Consider the following 15515-nt stretch of genomic DNA (forward strand, 5'->3'; position numbering starts at 1 on the left):
CCCCCCAAAGCACAACTGGGTATTGTACATTATTTAAAAATGCTTTTTCTTACACACATAATTCCCTCTCCCCCAATGACATTCCAACACAAGAGACCGCCAGCCCTACCCCTCAAAGGGGGGTCAAGCATTGGTGGCTCATGGTCAGGGCAAGAGGGGCTGGAATATTGGGGTAAGCCCCCCCACATCGCTCAGTTCCCAAGCCACTTTGTTTCTTCATCCTGTGACAAAAGGATGAAGATTAAATATGTTCTTTGGGGGGGGGGGGCTTTCAGCTTGTCCCAAACCTGTCGTGGAATGATTATAAGCTCTAATACTACAAATGTGACAGAATAATGATCCAAGCCAATCCCCCTTTGCCCCATTACAATTGCCTGCTTTGTTTGTAGCCTTACGGTGTGGGAAGTACAGCGAGATCCCATTTAAAAGAACTATTGTGGGCTAATCCAGATGGAAACGTAATTCCTGGCCTGCTTAATGGTGGCAGCCACATACGGCTCACAAAGTATGGATCTCCCCAGCGGGCTTTAGGGGATGTCGATGGGTTGATGAAAGGAGAGGAGGCCTCCGTCCATGCCTGATTAACTGACATTGGAGGTGACAGAGCTCCAGATATCTGGAAATGTGGATTGATAAAAATCCTGAACCCGAGGGCTGTCATTATGAATCTGATGAGTTCCAAATCCAAATGTTGGTGCTCCTATGCATCCCTAAAAAGAACCCAACCCATAACCGCCTGCCGTAGGATTTGACCCCGAAATGTCTCTGGTTGACATTGCCAGCCTGCCTTTGGGAGCTCACTTTGGGGGGGGGGGGGGGGCAAATAAAAGTACTGGCATCTGCCCTGGGTTTGGGACATTATTATTATTATTATTATTATTATTATTATTATTATTATTATTATTATTATTATTATTATTATTATTATTATTATTATTATTATTATTATTATTATTATTATTCATTTTATTTTTTATTTTATTTTATTTTTATTTATTTGATTTAGATACTGCCCATCTGGCAGCCAGGGCCACTCTGGGCGGTTTACAGCAGATAAAACAACAGAGTAACAAAGTAATACATATACAAAATAATAATAATCCAGTACAATTGGGCATAAATCAAATACTGTATCATAAAATGCAGTAAAACGAGTACAATACAATAAATTACAGTTAAAAGCACAGAATTTTAAATACTACGTTTTTGAGACATTCAGTGGAATGTGTGCAAGTACGGGTGCATAGAATTTTATCTAACTATACCGAAACAAGGTTGATGTCTTAAAACTGCTTAATTTCAGTTTAAATATTATTATTTGGCCGCACTGTTCACAATAGACTGGTGCAAAGCGTAATGAAAGCTAGTATACCTACAGAAAAACTAGTATTTTTTTTAAGAAAAATGATCTATAATCACCTGCTCTTGTTTTGGTATCATGAAAAAGCTGGAGCACCCCCGTAATTCTTGGGGGGGTGTCCCAAATCTGCCCCACCCCACTCCCCAAGAAGCGTGCTGCTCATTTCCCCTCTCCTGCACCCCATTTGGCGCCTGTCTCCTTACCTGGAGGGGCTCCCCGGGAGCGTCTGTCCGGAGAAAGGCGGCAGCCTCGCCTCACCTGTCCATGCTGTCTTTGTTGCCCTCCGATTGGCTGTTTGCGCCCGGTGGGCGTGGCCTCGGCTGGGTGATAACCGCGGCGGCGGCCGGAGCCGAGCGCATCCTTCAGTGACGCAGCCATGGCTTCGGGAGGCTCACCTGTATGGGCGCTGGTGGCGCTGCTTTCGTTGCTGCCCCTGGTGGCGCGGGGGGAGCGGGCGGTCGGGGCCCTGGAGGAGGTGCCCGTCTCCAACCCGGGGGTTCAGGAGGCCGCCCGCTTCGCCCTCGAAGCCTACAACAGGGCCAGCAACAGCATGTTTTGTTACAAGCCCGTCCGGGTCCTGGAGGCGGAGACGCAGGTAAGGCAGGTAAAACGGGAGGAGGAGGAGGAGGAGGCGCGGAAGGCCTTTGACCCAAGACTCTGCGGGGTTCGCTTTTTTTTTTCTCGCTGGCTTGATTATGTCCCCGATTGGTTTCTAGCCTCCTTTTCCTCTCTTCCCCCCCTCCCCCGAAAATGGAATCCAGTGTGGCATAATTAAAACAGGAGCAAATAAAAGCGCAATAACTAAAACTTAAGTTATTGGGGGTGTGTGGAAATGCTCTTTTTGGTTTAGGGTTCCTGCAAGCCTGCCCTTGGGTGAATAAGGCCGAGTGATGATGAAGGGGGACTGTCAGTGCTGGTGCAAACTGGGCAATATAACAGCCTAGGTCTGATCCTGAATCTGTTTGGCCCGGGGCTGAAAGACGACTGTGGGATTCGAAGTCTGGCCCAAGGCAGGTTGCTGGCTTGAGACAGGATAGGAAATCTGTGCCCTGCACATATTTATTTGAGTTTCATCCACTTTATGTACTGTCCCCAGTAGTGTGATGATTATGGGTGGTTCATAAGAAGCAGAAAATGAGAAAAATGGGTGGCAGTATAAAAAACATAAAGACCAAACAAATATAAAGGCACTTTTCTTGATGAGAGAGACTTGCACAAGAAGGTATTTAAGTAGGAAAAGCCATGGAAATTCATTCGGCACATGGGGTTGAAAAGTCTTGGAAGTGCTTGCCGAGGTAGAGAAAATGCAGTAAGAACCAATAAGAATCTCCCTTTGTTTTTTGGCTGTCTTGCACATTGCCGTTCCAGATTTGCTCCTTGACACTCCAGCCACGCTCTTCTTGTCTGACAACCGTATAGAACAGAAAGTTTCTGCCTAGGTCAGGTTGGCGGTGTGGGGAAGCCGTGACTGGCAAGGCGAGGGAGATCTTGAAAATCTGGAAGTGGTGGAATGTGGAGTTCCAGGGGGGGGTTAGGATCAAAGAGGATGATGGCCCGAGGGGCAGAAGGAAAGGGCTGAAGCTGTCCTAGAGACAAGATTTCTGGATGTTAGGTGGAGCTTTGGTCCCTCAAAGCCTTTGCTACAATCCTATGAAAAGAGGAGGGAAGGGGGGGGGGTGTCAGCGTTGGGCTGGATCCGAGGGCTTGAGTTCGGCCTTGGGAATAAATCTTAGCGTCCTGGGGTTGTGAGGAGGACAAAATGAGGACAGGAGCACTCTAAACCACCCTCAGCTTGTGGTCAGAGAGGCAGGGTATAAATGTAACCAATAAACAAGTCAAGATTATTTGGCAGTTTCAAGAAAGGTTCATAGAAATCATAGAAAAGTGGAAGATGGAAGGGGGCCTCATAAGGCCATCCAGTCCAACCCCCCTGCTCAAGGCAGGAATCAAATCAAAGCATATCGACCGGGTGATGATTTAAGTTTCTCTTGAATGCCTCCAGTGTTGGAGCACTCACCAACTCCCGCGGTCACTGGTTCCCTTATCGTCCTGCTCTAACAGTTAGGAAGTTTTTCCTGATATTCAGCCGAAATTTGGCTTCCTTTAACTTGAGCCCATTTGTTGCATGTCCTGCACTCTGGGATGATCGAGAAGAGATCTTGCCTCTCTTCTGTTGTTTTACTCCACTGTCAGCTGAGAGGCTTGAAGGACTTTCTTCTTGAACTGATACCTCCTTTCTTTTCTGCGGGTGTTGGCAAGACGGTGGGGAAGCCCGGAGCAGCATTTCCAGGTTTGGATTGCTGTTGGGTGGCTGCTGTCAAGAGGTGCTTATATTGATTCATTTTAAAAAAAAAGTAATCCCCCAAAGCTCTCTCTCTCTCTCTCTGCTGACTCACTGGAACTACTTTGGGGGCATGGAGCCGTGCACATTTAAAAAAAAATTTAAGTATCATGTTCATGCTGTATTAACAGTCCTTCCCCCCACCACTCCCCAGGTGGTGTCAGGAATGCAATACTATCTGACGGTAGAGATCGTGAACACGCGGTGCGAAAAGAAGGTTGGCTGTGGATTGAAGAACGTGGGCTCAGAGAACTGCGCGGTGCCCTCCGAAGCAGAACAGGTGAGATGGTTTGCCGAGAGCAAGCATGTCAGGGTTTATCTCATGATAAAGGGTGGTACCCTTTCTGGAATACGTCTCTTAACTGGCTTTGAATTTGCAGCAAAAGGCGCAATGACAAACAAGGAGAGAAACCCAATTATTTCCTCCCCCAATAAAAAGAATATAGTTACACCTTGGCCTAAATCTGGTGGCTGGTCTCAAACAAAGTCGACCATCCCATCAGTTGGTGAAAGGTAAGTCAACAGTGATATAAATCCCGTTGGTTCGGTTGGTCCGTGTTATCAGAGGTTTGTCCTAGAGGCTGGACTGCTAAAATTCTAGATTTCCTTTTTAGATAAGAGATCAGAAATGGAATCTGTGGGCAGTCTGTTGTTTTTCATTCTACCCCTGGACCTTTCAGTTCCCAGAATTTAAAAAAGAAATTAAAATCCTTCCTGTAAACTGGAGTAAAGTTTTGACAGATGTTTCTACATGTATTTTTGGCAGGTGTATAAGGTGAAATCATGTCGTATTGTGCAAAGATCAGATATTTTAGCTTTACTTTTCACTAAAGGGGGTTGTCGGAAACCCCACTTTAGTGAAAAAAAAAGCTTTTGGGAAGCTCTGAGGCCCAGAAGGGGCCAGATTTAGGAGACGGGTTCGCCACCCTACACGCCTGTAAACAACCCTGAGAATTAGTTTGACTGCTGGAGATCCCAGGTTCTCAGAACCCTTGGGGAGGGGTGTCAAGCAGTACCATGATAATGAAAGCAACATGGCCAGCCTCCTATTGGTGTTTACACCGCTGCTAATTAATGAGGTGCTGGGCATGTCTTAGTCACATGTCTCATGACATATACAACTGCAGCGAACTCTGGCACCTCATTCATCAGCTGCAATTAGCTGATCCGTTGGTGCTCATGCAGAGCATATGTGAACACCAGTAAGATTCCAGCCATTGGAAATGACTGACATTTTTTGAACAACGCACATTGTATGTATCTCCAGATACTTTTGCCTGCAGTCTAGCAACTAGGTCTTTGTAGTTTGGGTCTAGTGTGGGTTGCAATCTACATGTTCCCTCCACCCCCTCAGAAGTTAATTCTTCGCTTGGATCCCCTTTTTTTGCAAACTCTGCCTTTTGGGTGGCAACGGAGGGGCCAGACTGCTGGATAGCTCAGTGGTTTAGGCATCTGGCTGTGGAGACAGAGGTTGAGAGTTCAGTTCCCCACTGTGCCTCCTTGACAAGGGCTGGACTGGATGATCTATAAGGTCCCTCTCAGCTCTGCGGTTCTGAAACGATAATGGTCGATCACAGTAATCTAAAACTGGCATCAAAGTTGCCTAACTATCAGATTTTGGGGACAAATATCACATACAGTGGTGCCTCGCTTAACGACGTTAATTCGTTCCAGTGAAATCGCTGTAGAGCAAAAACGTCATAAAGCGAAAATAAAAACCCACTGAAACGCATTAAAACCCGGTTAATGCATTCCAGTGGGCTAAAAACTCACAGTCCAGTGAAGATCATCTATATGGGGGACATTTTCAGTGCCTGCATAGCAAGGAATCCGTCCCTAAGCACAGCGGGGAGCCATTTTGAGCACCTGGCGGCCATTTTGAAAACCCGACGATCAGCTGTTTTGATTGTTGTAATGCGAAGAATCGGTTCCCTGCTTCGGGAGCTGATCTTCACAAAGCGAAAAAAACCCCATTTAAAAAATCGTTTTGCTATTGCAATTGCGATCGCAAAAAGATCATTGTAAAGCAGATTCATCGTAATGCGGGGCAATCATTAAGCGGTGCACGACTGTACATCATTCCCAGTTCATTTTGAGCTGGGTTTTTTTTATGTAGATACTCAACCCAATTTTTAAGAGCCCCATTGAGTCCCACAGAACCCCGACTGCTCTCCTGAGTTGTGTGGATCTGGTTTGCTCTGCTGTCTCGAGATCTTATCACTTAGACCCCTTGTATTAAAAGGCACAGTTCTAAATTAGCATCGGCGGATTCTACAGTTTGCTCCAGGACAGCAAGAAGCTATAGAGAGAATTGTGGCACACCTGCTTTGCGTGGAAAAATGTAAAGCAGGATTTAGCCCTTACAGGTTTCTGGCCAAGAACTAGCCGAGCCCCTGCTGGTCCAAATGGAAACGGGCCAAGGGTTTCAAGCAACTTCCTCTTTTTACGTAAAAAGTCATAATCCCTTGAGTTCGTCTGCAAGATAAGCCTGTTGAGGTGGCTGTTGGCTGACCTTTTCAGCTAAGTATAGAGGAGGATATTCGATGTTGAATTTGACTTTGCTAAATCCTGAAATGACAGCTGTTCATGGGACACAATTATCCAACATCCTCTGGCCAGCTCTGCTGGCCCCGACACTGGAGAAGCACTTAAGAACCTTTTTGTGGTTCCACCACGTTCAGCACCCCCTACAACAGCAACATGGTGCTCCCCACGCATTTCGAGGTCCACTTCCACAACGTCTTACCATCGGCCGTGCTGGCTGAGGCTTGAGGGGGAAATTTCAGGATTTCACCACGCCTGGTTGCTTATGCGTGGTTCACACCAGTTGGGACACATTCTGTAGCTCTTGCCAATGGCCCTTTCTTACTCCTACCTTGAGAGCCAGGGCTGAGCTTCCAGACAGCTCAATGGGGGAAGAAACACTGGGAGACACAGCTCAGCATCTGAAGCCCCACCAGTGGCCCTGCTTGGGGAGCCCAGTTCAGAGCTGGGACTTCTGTCTGCAACGTGGCTGCTTCACCCCAAGCCGCAGAGCTTTGCTATAGACCTGTTTTCATTGTAAACATTGCGTAAGCCCTCAACACTTCCTGGTAGGAATATTATGAGCCACTCCTTCCCTGTATTTAAGAATTAGTCAACATAAGAAGGTCATGAGAGGGAGGTTGTCTGGTTGACGCTGGCAATCAGCTTCTCTTTTTGTCATCCTGTTGATGACAGAAGTCATCAAAACGAGTGACTTGTGACAGGGCGGAAATCCACTCTTGATCTCTTCCTGCTTCTCTTATAGAGCAGCCTGTATTAGCTCGGGTTGAAGGCTCCAGGGTCACGGGCCACTGGTAGCCCTCCAGATGTTGCCAGGCTGCAACCATCTGCCCTGCCCAGCTTGGTTAATGGTGAGGGTGGACCAGAACTGCAGTCTGAGGACATCTGGAGAGTCTCACCTAGGTGGCCATCCCTGATTTAATACACCCTCCACAAATTTTCCTTCCAGTTGGTGAAGCTCTCAAAACCTGTACTCTTTAAGTAATTACAAATAGTTTATATTTATACATTTCTAAGTAATGACTGTGGATGAAGACCAGCAGTTCTTGTGGTGGTGAATTTTAGGCACCGTTTTAACAAAGGTTTCAGTATTTACGTGTGACTTTCCAGATGTTGGCGAATTGCAACACCTGGGAATCAAGGCCAGTCGTGGTGAATGCTATGACATCTGGATTGCTGGCTTTCATCCTCTGTATTTTAAAAACTGATTTAGTCTTTTTGTAAATTTCCCCCATACACAAACCAACCAGGTTAGAGCTCTTTGCAAGAGGGATTAAAAATAGCAAGGCAATGAAAATAAAACTTTCAAACAAGCAGGGGATAAAAAGCAGCTAAATATTTATTTATTTAAAATATTTACCCCACCTTTCTCCCTAAAAAGGACCCAGAGTAACATTAAAATACAATGTGTAAAAGCTAAAAACAGCAAGTATGCAGCTATTAAAAAGAAGCAAACAAGCAAAATACCATGGTAAAATGGTAAACAAAACCATAACCAAAAACAGATTCAAAGTAAGAAGGCACAACACTCCATTTAAAAACTCTTCCCTGATGGCCAGTTACAAAGGGAAAGCTTATCTAAAGAGAAAGATCTTTGCCTGTTTGTGCAAGGATGGCAAAGATGGGGCCAGCCTGGCCTCCAGTGGCAGGGAGTTCCAGAGTCTGGGAGCAGCAACAGAGAAGGCTCTCTCCTGTGTCCCCCACCAAATGCACCAGTGAAGTTGGTGAAGCTGAGAGAAAGGTCTCCCCTGATCATCTCAACACCGGAACGGGCTCATAGAGAGAAACACAGCCTTTTTGATAGCAGGGATCCATTTAGAGCTTTATGTTGGGTTTTTTAGTTCCAAGTGGGCCATTCAGATATTTATTCCAACTCTGAAAAACGCTTACCATCAGCTATGTTGATCGGGGTTAGCTGGACCATCTAGAGCAGTGACCCCCAACCTTGGGCCTCCAGATGTTCTTGGACTTCAACTCCCAGAAATCCTGGCCAGCAGAGATGGTGGTGAAGGCTTCTGGGAGTTGTAGTCCAAGAACATATGGAGGCCCAAGGTTGGGGACCACTGATCAAGAGGGCCAAAGGCTGAGAGCCACTGGGAAGACTGGCACACCAGAAAGTTGAGCATAGAGCAAGTCAACTCATCAGATATCTGACAAGCAAAGGTCTTTGTGTGCCCTGTGTTGCGTTAGTGTTGTGAAAGGGATCCTGGCCTTCAAGATTATGCTTGTAGCTTGAATCCAGATGGGGGCAGCTAGGAGCACTCTTGGGGGGCTGGGTTGCAAAATGCAAATAATATTTCAGGTCCTGCTGAGAAGTACAAAGTCCAGGCTGCCAGGATGTTTTGTGTTCTTGGACAAACTTTGTGTTGAGTTCATTCATGCTTGTGAAGGATAAGGGCAGGCATGAAGAAAGCAGCCTTCCAGATGTTCTTGGGCTACCAAACACATCAGTCTTATTGTGAAGGATGATGGCAGTTGTGGCCCAGAAATATCTGAAAGCTTCTCTTTGGACTTGTCATGCCGTCAAATTTGCCTCCCCCAAGCAAGCTGCAACATTTTGGGCTATTTTGGGCGTCCTTTCTAGAAAAAGAAGACTTCCTTGCTTTCAGAATCTTCCCCATTTCACTGATTGTTTTCGTTGTTCCCTTAAATCCCGTCCAGCTCCAGTTTAATAGCTGGAGTTTATGACTGGCCTTAACATTCAGCTCCGTTGTGTGGGCAGAAGACATCCTGACCGTGCCAAGAAGAGATTTTGTTCCCGATCATTTTGCAAAAATGCAGAACGGTCATCAGCCTACTTAGATCATTGCATGAGGTAGGGTGTGGAACTGGGAGAGCCGCATTCTTGTCTCTGAGGAGCCATGAAACTCACGGTTGACGTTCGGCCGGTCCCCGTTCTTCATCCCAACTAACCTGTAAGGATAAGCTCATTAAGAGAAGCCAAGTAAAAATACCAAATTATAAAAACGAGGAAATCTAAAGAAGATACTCATGAATCACTATCGATCTCTGTAATCAACAAACAAAAGTTAGATTTAAAAGACTTTAAAGAGTGGAACGGAATCTTCATCTCCCTGAAGTTATGGTGATTTAGTGATCACAGATAACCTGGTCTGCCGGGACCCTGGATCTTCAGAGCGGCCTTCGACTTTATTGGGTTTCCGTGGGAAAAGTCTCCAAAAGTCCAGAGGTCTTGCTCTTTTTAACCACATTTTGCAGACTGTTTGCTCCCCACGCAGCCTTTTGCCCTCTCCCTTCCTTCAGGGATTTAAACAGGGATGAAACAGGCTACGTCTTAAGATGCTGTTTCTTCTGGTGCCACGTGTACTGCTGGAATGCTTGCTCTGGGTTCGTCTTGTTCTTGGGATGAATTACCGTCATGCCCGCTTGTCTTTCCAGCAAAAGGGGTGGGAAGTGCCAACGTGTGGGAGGGAGCTGGCACCTGGCTCAATATTCTGTCCAGGATGCACTAATCTATCTGGCCAGCTTCCACTGCGCCTCTGCTTCCATCAGCCACCTCTTTTTCAGACTGGCGGATGCCATTTTCTTTCAAAGGCTGTCATGGAGTTCAAAATTGCGCCGAAGCCACATTTCCTAGGAGTCCATTACCACCCCTCTAAGTCCCTGATTCCTTGGTGAAGCGTTCTGCCCGTCCTTCGAATGTGTCCCGTCCATTTCCCATAACTTGCTGCAGCTGATTGCCAAGGTGCCCGGGCATCTCTAGCGAGTCGCAGTAAGTTAGACAAATGTTCTACAGTGGCCGTAATGTTCAACTCATATCTGCTCTCCTGTAACCCCCACCCATTAAACCTGGAGCTGTCCTCTGGCGAGCGACAAGAGAGCATGTCATGGCTTTGTTAGACTTGACAGCTTGTCAAGGGTTCAAAGGAGCTGTCCCCCCCCCCGTACCATATCTTCTCTCCCGCAGAATTGTTTGCCGAAAGCAAAAGAAGAAGAGTAACTCCCATTTTTCCCCCCTTTAGTCGGCAAGCCTTCTTTTGATGAACTTGGGATAAGATCATTAGGTAAAGGTAAAAGTTCCCCTTGACAATTTTCGTCCTGTCGTCTCCGGCTCTAGGGGGTGGTGCTCATCCCCGTTTCCAAGCCATAGAGCCAGCGTTTTTTTGTCCGAAGACAATCTTCCGTGGTCACATGGCCAGTGCGACTTAGACACGGAACGCTGTTACCTTCCCACCGAGGTGGTCCCTATTTATCTACTTGCATTTGCATGCTTTCGAACCGCTAGGTTGGCGGGAGCTGGGACAAAGTGACGGGAGCTCACTCCGTCGCGTGGATTCGATCTTACGACTGCTTGGTCTTCCGACCTTGCAGCACAGAGGCTTCTGCGGTTTAACCCGCAGCGCCACCAGCCTAATTTCTCGTACTCTTTCAAAGTCGCCCTCTATTTTTTCCCATGGTGACAAATGGCTGCAGTTTAGAGACTAGAAGGGAATAGAACTCGCTCTGTCTCCATAGCCATTTTCCAGGGAATAAATGAAATTCACGCCTTCTTGTTCGTTGGTTGAAAGTGTCCGAAGTTTATGCGGTTTTCGAAGAAACAGCCATGGTGAGTTTGTCTCGCACTGCCGCAGCCCTTGAAAGAGTAACAGTGGCGACATACTTATATTTTGATGAGCTGGGTTTGCCAGCTTCTGTGGTTCCTGGGGCTTTGGAATCAATAAGATTGTTTTCATCTTGTTCTTGGAATAAGTTGATTGAAGAAGTAACCTCTGGCTGAGGTGGCTAGTCTGTGGTCACTGCATGGAGGATGGGTTGCGTGCTCCTCAGAACAGGTCAGAGATACTGTGGTGCCTCGCTAGACAGTTACCCCACATGATAGTTTTTTCGCTAGACATTGACTTTTTGCAATCACTATAGCGATTCGCAAAACAGTGATTCCTATGGGGCAATTTTGCTGGACAATGTTTGGTCCCTGCTTTGCAAACCAATTTTTGCTAGACTACGATTTTGACAGCTCCCTCCGTGCTCGCAAAACGGGTTTCTTCGGGACCTAAGCTTTGCAAGACAGCTATTTAAACAGCTGGTTGGCGGTTCGCAAAGCGGCTTTCCTATGGCCGATCTTCGCTAGTAGACAACGACGATTCTTCCCCATTGGAACACATTAAAACAGGTTTCAATGCATTCCAATGAGGAAATGCTTTTCGCTAGACGATGATTTCGCTAAACAGCGATTTCAGTGGAATGGAGTATCATCGTCTAGCGAGGCACCACTGTAATCTCTGGATCAGAGTAGATGTAGAAGGGGTCCCTTGAAGGAAATTGTTGGCGGCCCCAATGACAGGGAGTGGGGGCTGTGCCTGAAGAATCTCGTCAATGGATCTCTGAATTCGTTTCCTCAATCCTTGTGTTTGCATGTTACACTTTGTTGAAGATGAGCAAGTTCTAGTGCTTCAGGGCTACTTCCAGAGGACTCTCTAGGAGATGAATCTGCCCTTATCGATGAAATGGGCCATGTCCAGTTTTAAAAAAACCACCAAACTTGTTTTTAAATTTTAAAAAATAGATTTTTTTTTTTTAAAAAGTGAGACGGCAGCTTATTTTAACGAACTGTGCTTCCTATGGGCCTGGTTATCTTGGTTTCTATGGGAACATCAGCTGTTTTAATTTTGGGAACTTTTCAGAACAATCCTTAAAGGCTGCACGATGTGCATTGCAAGCTAACGGATGTTGTTGCTTTTAGCTGTGGATTTTTCTGCAGGTGTGAAACCCTTTCCATTTCTGATCTGTTTCTCTTTTGTCCCTTTGTCAGCTTATGTTTCAAGTTGGGTCAATCTAAAACAAACCACAGTTCAGATGTAATGACAAGCTATGGTTTAATCAGACCAAGATCGGTAATGAAGGTTTGCCAACCATGGCTTGTTAAGACAGTTTCAGAAAACAGCAACAACAAGCTAGCATTCGGCACGCCTGCTCCTGGCTTGCCGTTGTGTGTGAGCCCAGCTGTTGAGTTGGACTAGTGTCCAGGAGGGGTGACCAAGATGAGGTGGAGGATGATTCTTGTACTCTATCCAGAAAGAGGTGGCTCAATTTCTGACTGGACTTGTTCTCTTTGCCATGTATGCAAGAATTCCCACTCAATGGAAGCGCGCTAACTATCTCAATCCCATTTTTGTCTCTTTCCCCCCTCCCCCAGAAGCAAATCTGTGAATTCGTGGTATGGTCCCGTCCGTGGATGCAAGACACAAGGCTGTCCTCCATCAGCTGCACGCCCTCGAGTTCCTGAATGTCACGGAAGCTGAAATGGAACCACGGCTCGGAAGCATGGCTCACTATTTTTGTTATTTTACTTTTCCGACTTGTAAAAATCATTCGTCTTGATCATTCTTTCTTCTGTGATTTGGTTTACTGGTCTTAATAAAGGTATTTTCTTGACAGCTTGAAAAATGTACATTTTGCAGTCATATTTTTAAGCGCTAGTTGAATTAAAGCCCCAAAACAGAAAAGGGAAGTTCCCCATTGGCTACCTACAGGAGTGGCACCTCACCTTTTATGCGAATTTCAGCTCTTTCCCCTGAAATCTTTTTAACAATATTATTTTTCCCTTTGGGGGTGGCTGCATGTGTTGTGTACTGAAGTGAAAACTCGTTAACCCCCCCCCAAAAAAAAAAGGCTGGCAGGCCTAAAATTGATTAATTGGAAATATGATGTTGGAGGAGAGCTTTTTAGGAATCATGCCAGAGAGCAGGTGCTAGATAATACCAAAATTCTCAGTGGGGTCCAATAGAGAACCGAGTTCAAATCTCCGCTTAGCCAGAAAAGCTCACTGGGGGAGTAGAACTGGTAAAACCATTCCTTAAATTTCTCACTTACCTTGAAAGCCCTCTTAAGGGTCACTTATTGATCGGTTCCAACTTGACGGCACAGAAACGACACAGAGATCATGGAAAATTCTACCTGCTCAAGTCTGAACTCTTAGAAGTCTCTCTCCCACCCACCCCCCACCCCACCAGAAATGCCAGTAGGAACTTCTGGAAACTGCAGTCCAAAACTCATTTTTTAAAAGGTCTGCTTGTCGGCAACGGGAACGTGGTTTCCACCCCTTCTAGCCGATTCTTTTTAAACCTGAAAGGCCAGGAAAGGAACACGGCCATTCTGCTCTGCTCGTTGAGTAACAACTCCTCATTTTAAGCCATGATGTACTTCAATTACAGAGAAGCTCACCTGAACAGCCACGCAATGCCATTTCAGCCGGGAGCAGTGACATTTAGATCAAACGTCCCAGGGATCAAGTGCATCGGGGCGTAAACCAGGGCTGGTATCTCTTCGGGCAGAAGCGTTGTGCTTGGCCTTTGGTCTGTTTGCAAACCGGGTACTTCCCGTCCACCTTAATCGCACCTCCTGCAACGCCTTGCCAAGGAAAGCATTTGTGAATGGCCCCTTTCAGAGGGGCAGCATCTTCTTGCTCAGTGTTTCAAAGGCTCTTCCGACAGGACTGTCTGTCCCTGTGACGGGGCTCAGATCAAGCCGAATGCGTTGCTATGACCTCGGATCTGCTTTTGGGGAGGGCCTGTCCTAATGAGGAAAAGGGGGGAGGGAATGTAGTCTTTGTACACAATCCAAAGGCAAGACTTGAGTATTTCATCTAGCAAGACAGAGAGATTCAAACCCACACTGGATTCCAGAGGTGGAATCCGAAATCTTCACATTTGACCTGAGTCTGTAGCTCCCATCTTGGAACTTCCTTTAAACAACGTGGCCTGTCCCACATCAATTGCCTAATTAAGGACCACGAGGGTTCAGAAACTAGCTCGTACTTTGAGCCCTATCGGTGTTAGGAAAAATGTCTCAACTGTTAGAGCAGTACGACAACGGAACCGATGACCTCGGGAGGTGGGGAGCCCTCCAATGCTGGAGGCCTTCCAGAGAACATTAGACAACCCTCTGTCAGATCTGCTTTGATTCGAATTCCTGTCTTAAGCAGTGGGGTGGACTCAATGGCCTTATAGGCCCCTTCCAACTCCATTATTTTATGATTATCCCCCCCAATGGTCTAATAACGATGTCACCCATCTTTGACTTCAGGTTGTTTTGTAAGGAAAGGTTTAACCTCAGATTTGCCTCTGAGATCCCTGGCTTTTTTTAGGTTCGTTTGGGAACTGGGGGGGTCTCTCTCCTATCGTTATGTTCTGGAAGGCAGCCCTACCAATTAGGTAGAACGTGGTGTCAGAGAAAGGAAATAAACGTGTCATTTATTTTCTTATTATTGAATTTATCCAGAGATAGTTGCTTGCAGAGGTTTCTCTGCTTCTTCCCCCAAATTTGCTGGAATAACCTGCTAGCTACGTGGTGTGAGCGAAGGAGATGCCCTGACGGCCTGTTTTACGTGGTTAACTCCCTAATGCCCTAGAGAATGGGGGGCTAAGACATCAGACCATGAACAGTATTTGGTTGTTCCTTTGGGACAATCCATAACTGATAGGAAAGACAAGAACGACAGAGGGGGAAATCTGGGGAAAGGAACTTAGAATGTCATCATTGTTGACCAAAGTACAGTGGTGCCTCGCTTAACAATTGCTTCGTACAACGAAAAATTCACTTAACGATGGCTTTTTCGGAGCAATCTTGTGCTTCACTTAACGATTTTCCCTATGGGCGATTTTCGCTTAATGATTTCGGGACCATGCTTCGCTTAACGATGACAGTTTTAGGTCCCCTTGTTTCGCTTAACGTTTTTTTACAGCCCCCGTTTTTGCTATTTTTAAAATATTCTAATATGTTTAAAATGTTTAAAATGCTTGGAATCGTTAGTGCACCTAATAAAACTTTCGTTAACTTAATTTGGCTTTGTTCTGAGACTTTTTGAATTTTTTGTAAATTTTCCCCCCCATTGAAATAGGCTTCAATGCATTTCAATGGGTTTCGCTTAATGTTTTTTCCTATGGGGATTTTCGCTTAAGGATGATAATCCGTTATTGGAACGGATTATCCGGTTTTCAGTGCATCTCTATGGGAAATGGTGTTTCGCTTAACAATGTTTTCACATAGCGATTTTTTTTGGAACCAATTACAATCGTTAAGCGAGGCACCACTGTACAAGAATCCATAATAACTGGAGTGCTTCCCCCCAAACGTTGCCTTGAAATCACAAATGGAGGGCCGGTGGTGTGGGTCCAGTAATGGACCGAGAACTTGGGGAATCTGGGTTCTTGTCCCCCAATGAGCCAAACTCAGCGGGTCGCCTCGGGCCAGTTGCTCCCCTCTCAGGCTGATTAACCTGGGAGGAGGTCCGGTCGTTAAATGCGGAGGTGC

The 15515-nt window shown here is 46.1% G+C and overlaps 1 protein-coding gene across 1 annotated transcript; it reads left to right on the plus strand.

Annotated features, from left to right (window-relative positions):
- Nucleotides 1-1686: 1686 nt before the first annotated feature.
- Nucleotides 1687-12650, plus strand: LOC110083760 (cystatin-POGU1). The gene is made up of 3 exons (XM_020802468.3): nucleotides 1687-1955; nucleotides 3856-3981; nucleotides 12400-12650. Exons 1-3 carry the CDS (start codon nucleotides 1737-1739, stop codon nucleotides 12487-12489), a joined length of 435 nt encoding a protein of 144 aa, XP_020658127.3. The 5' UTR covers nucleotides 1687-1736; the 3' UTR covers nucleotides 12490-12650.
- Nucleotides 12651-15515: the final 2865 nt, after the last annotated feature.

Source organism: Pogona vitticeps, chromosome 15, assembly GCF_051106095.1.
Source record: "Pogona vitticeps strain Pit_001003342236 chromosome 15, PviZW2.1, whole genome shotgun sequence".
NCBI lineage: Eukaryota > Metazoa > Chordata > Lepidosauria > Squamata > Agamidae > Pogona > Pogona vitticeps.

Excerpts from the sequence above, each read along its gene's own strand:
- LOC110083760 (XM_020802468.3), top strand. The coding sequence starts at position 1,737 with ATGGCTTCGGGAGGCTCACCTGTATGGGCGCTGGTGGCGCTGCTTTCG. Across the intron at positions 1,956-3,855 it reads TCCTGGAGGCGGAGACGCAG|GTGGTGTCAGGAATGCAATA; the intron begins GTAAGGCAGGTA and ends ACCACTCCCCAG. Across the intron at positions 3,982-12,399 it reads TGCCCTCCGAAGCAGAACAG|AAGCAAATCTGTGAATTCGT; the intron begins GTGAGATGGTTT and ends CCCCTCCCCCAG.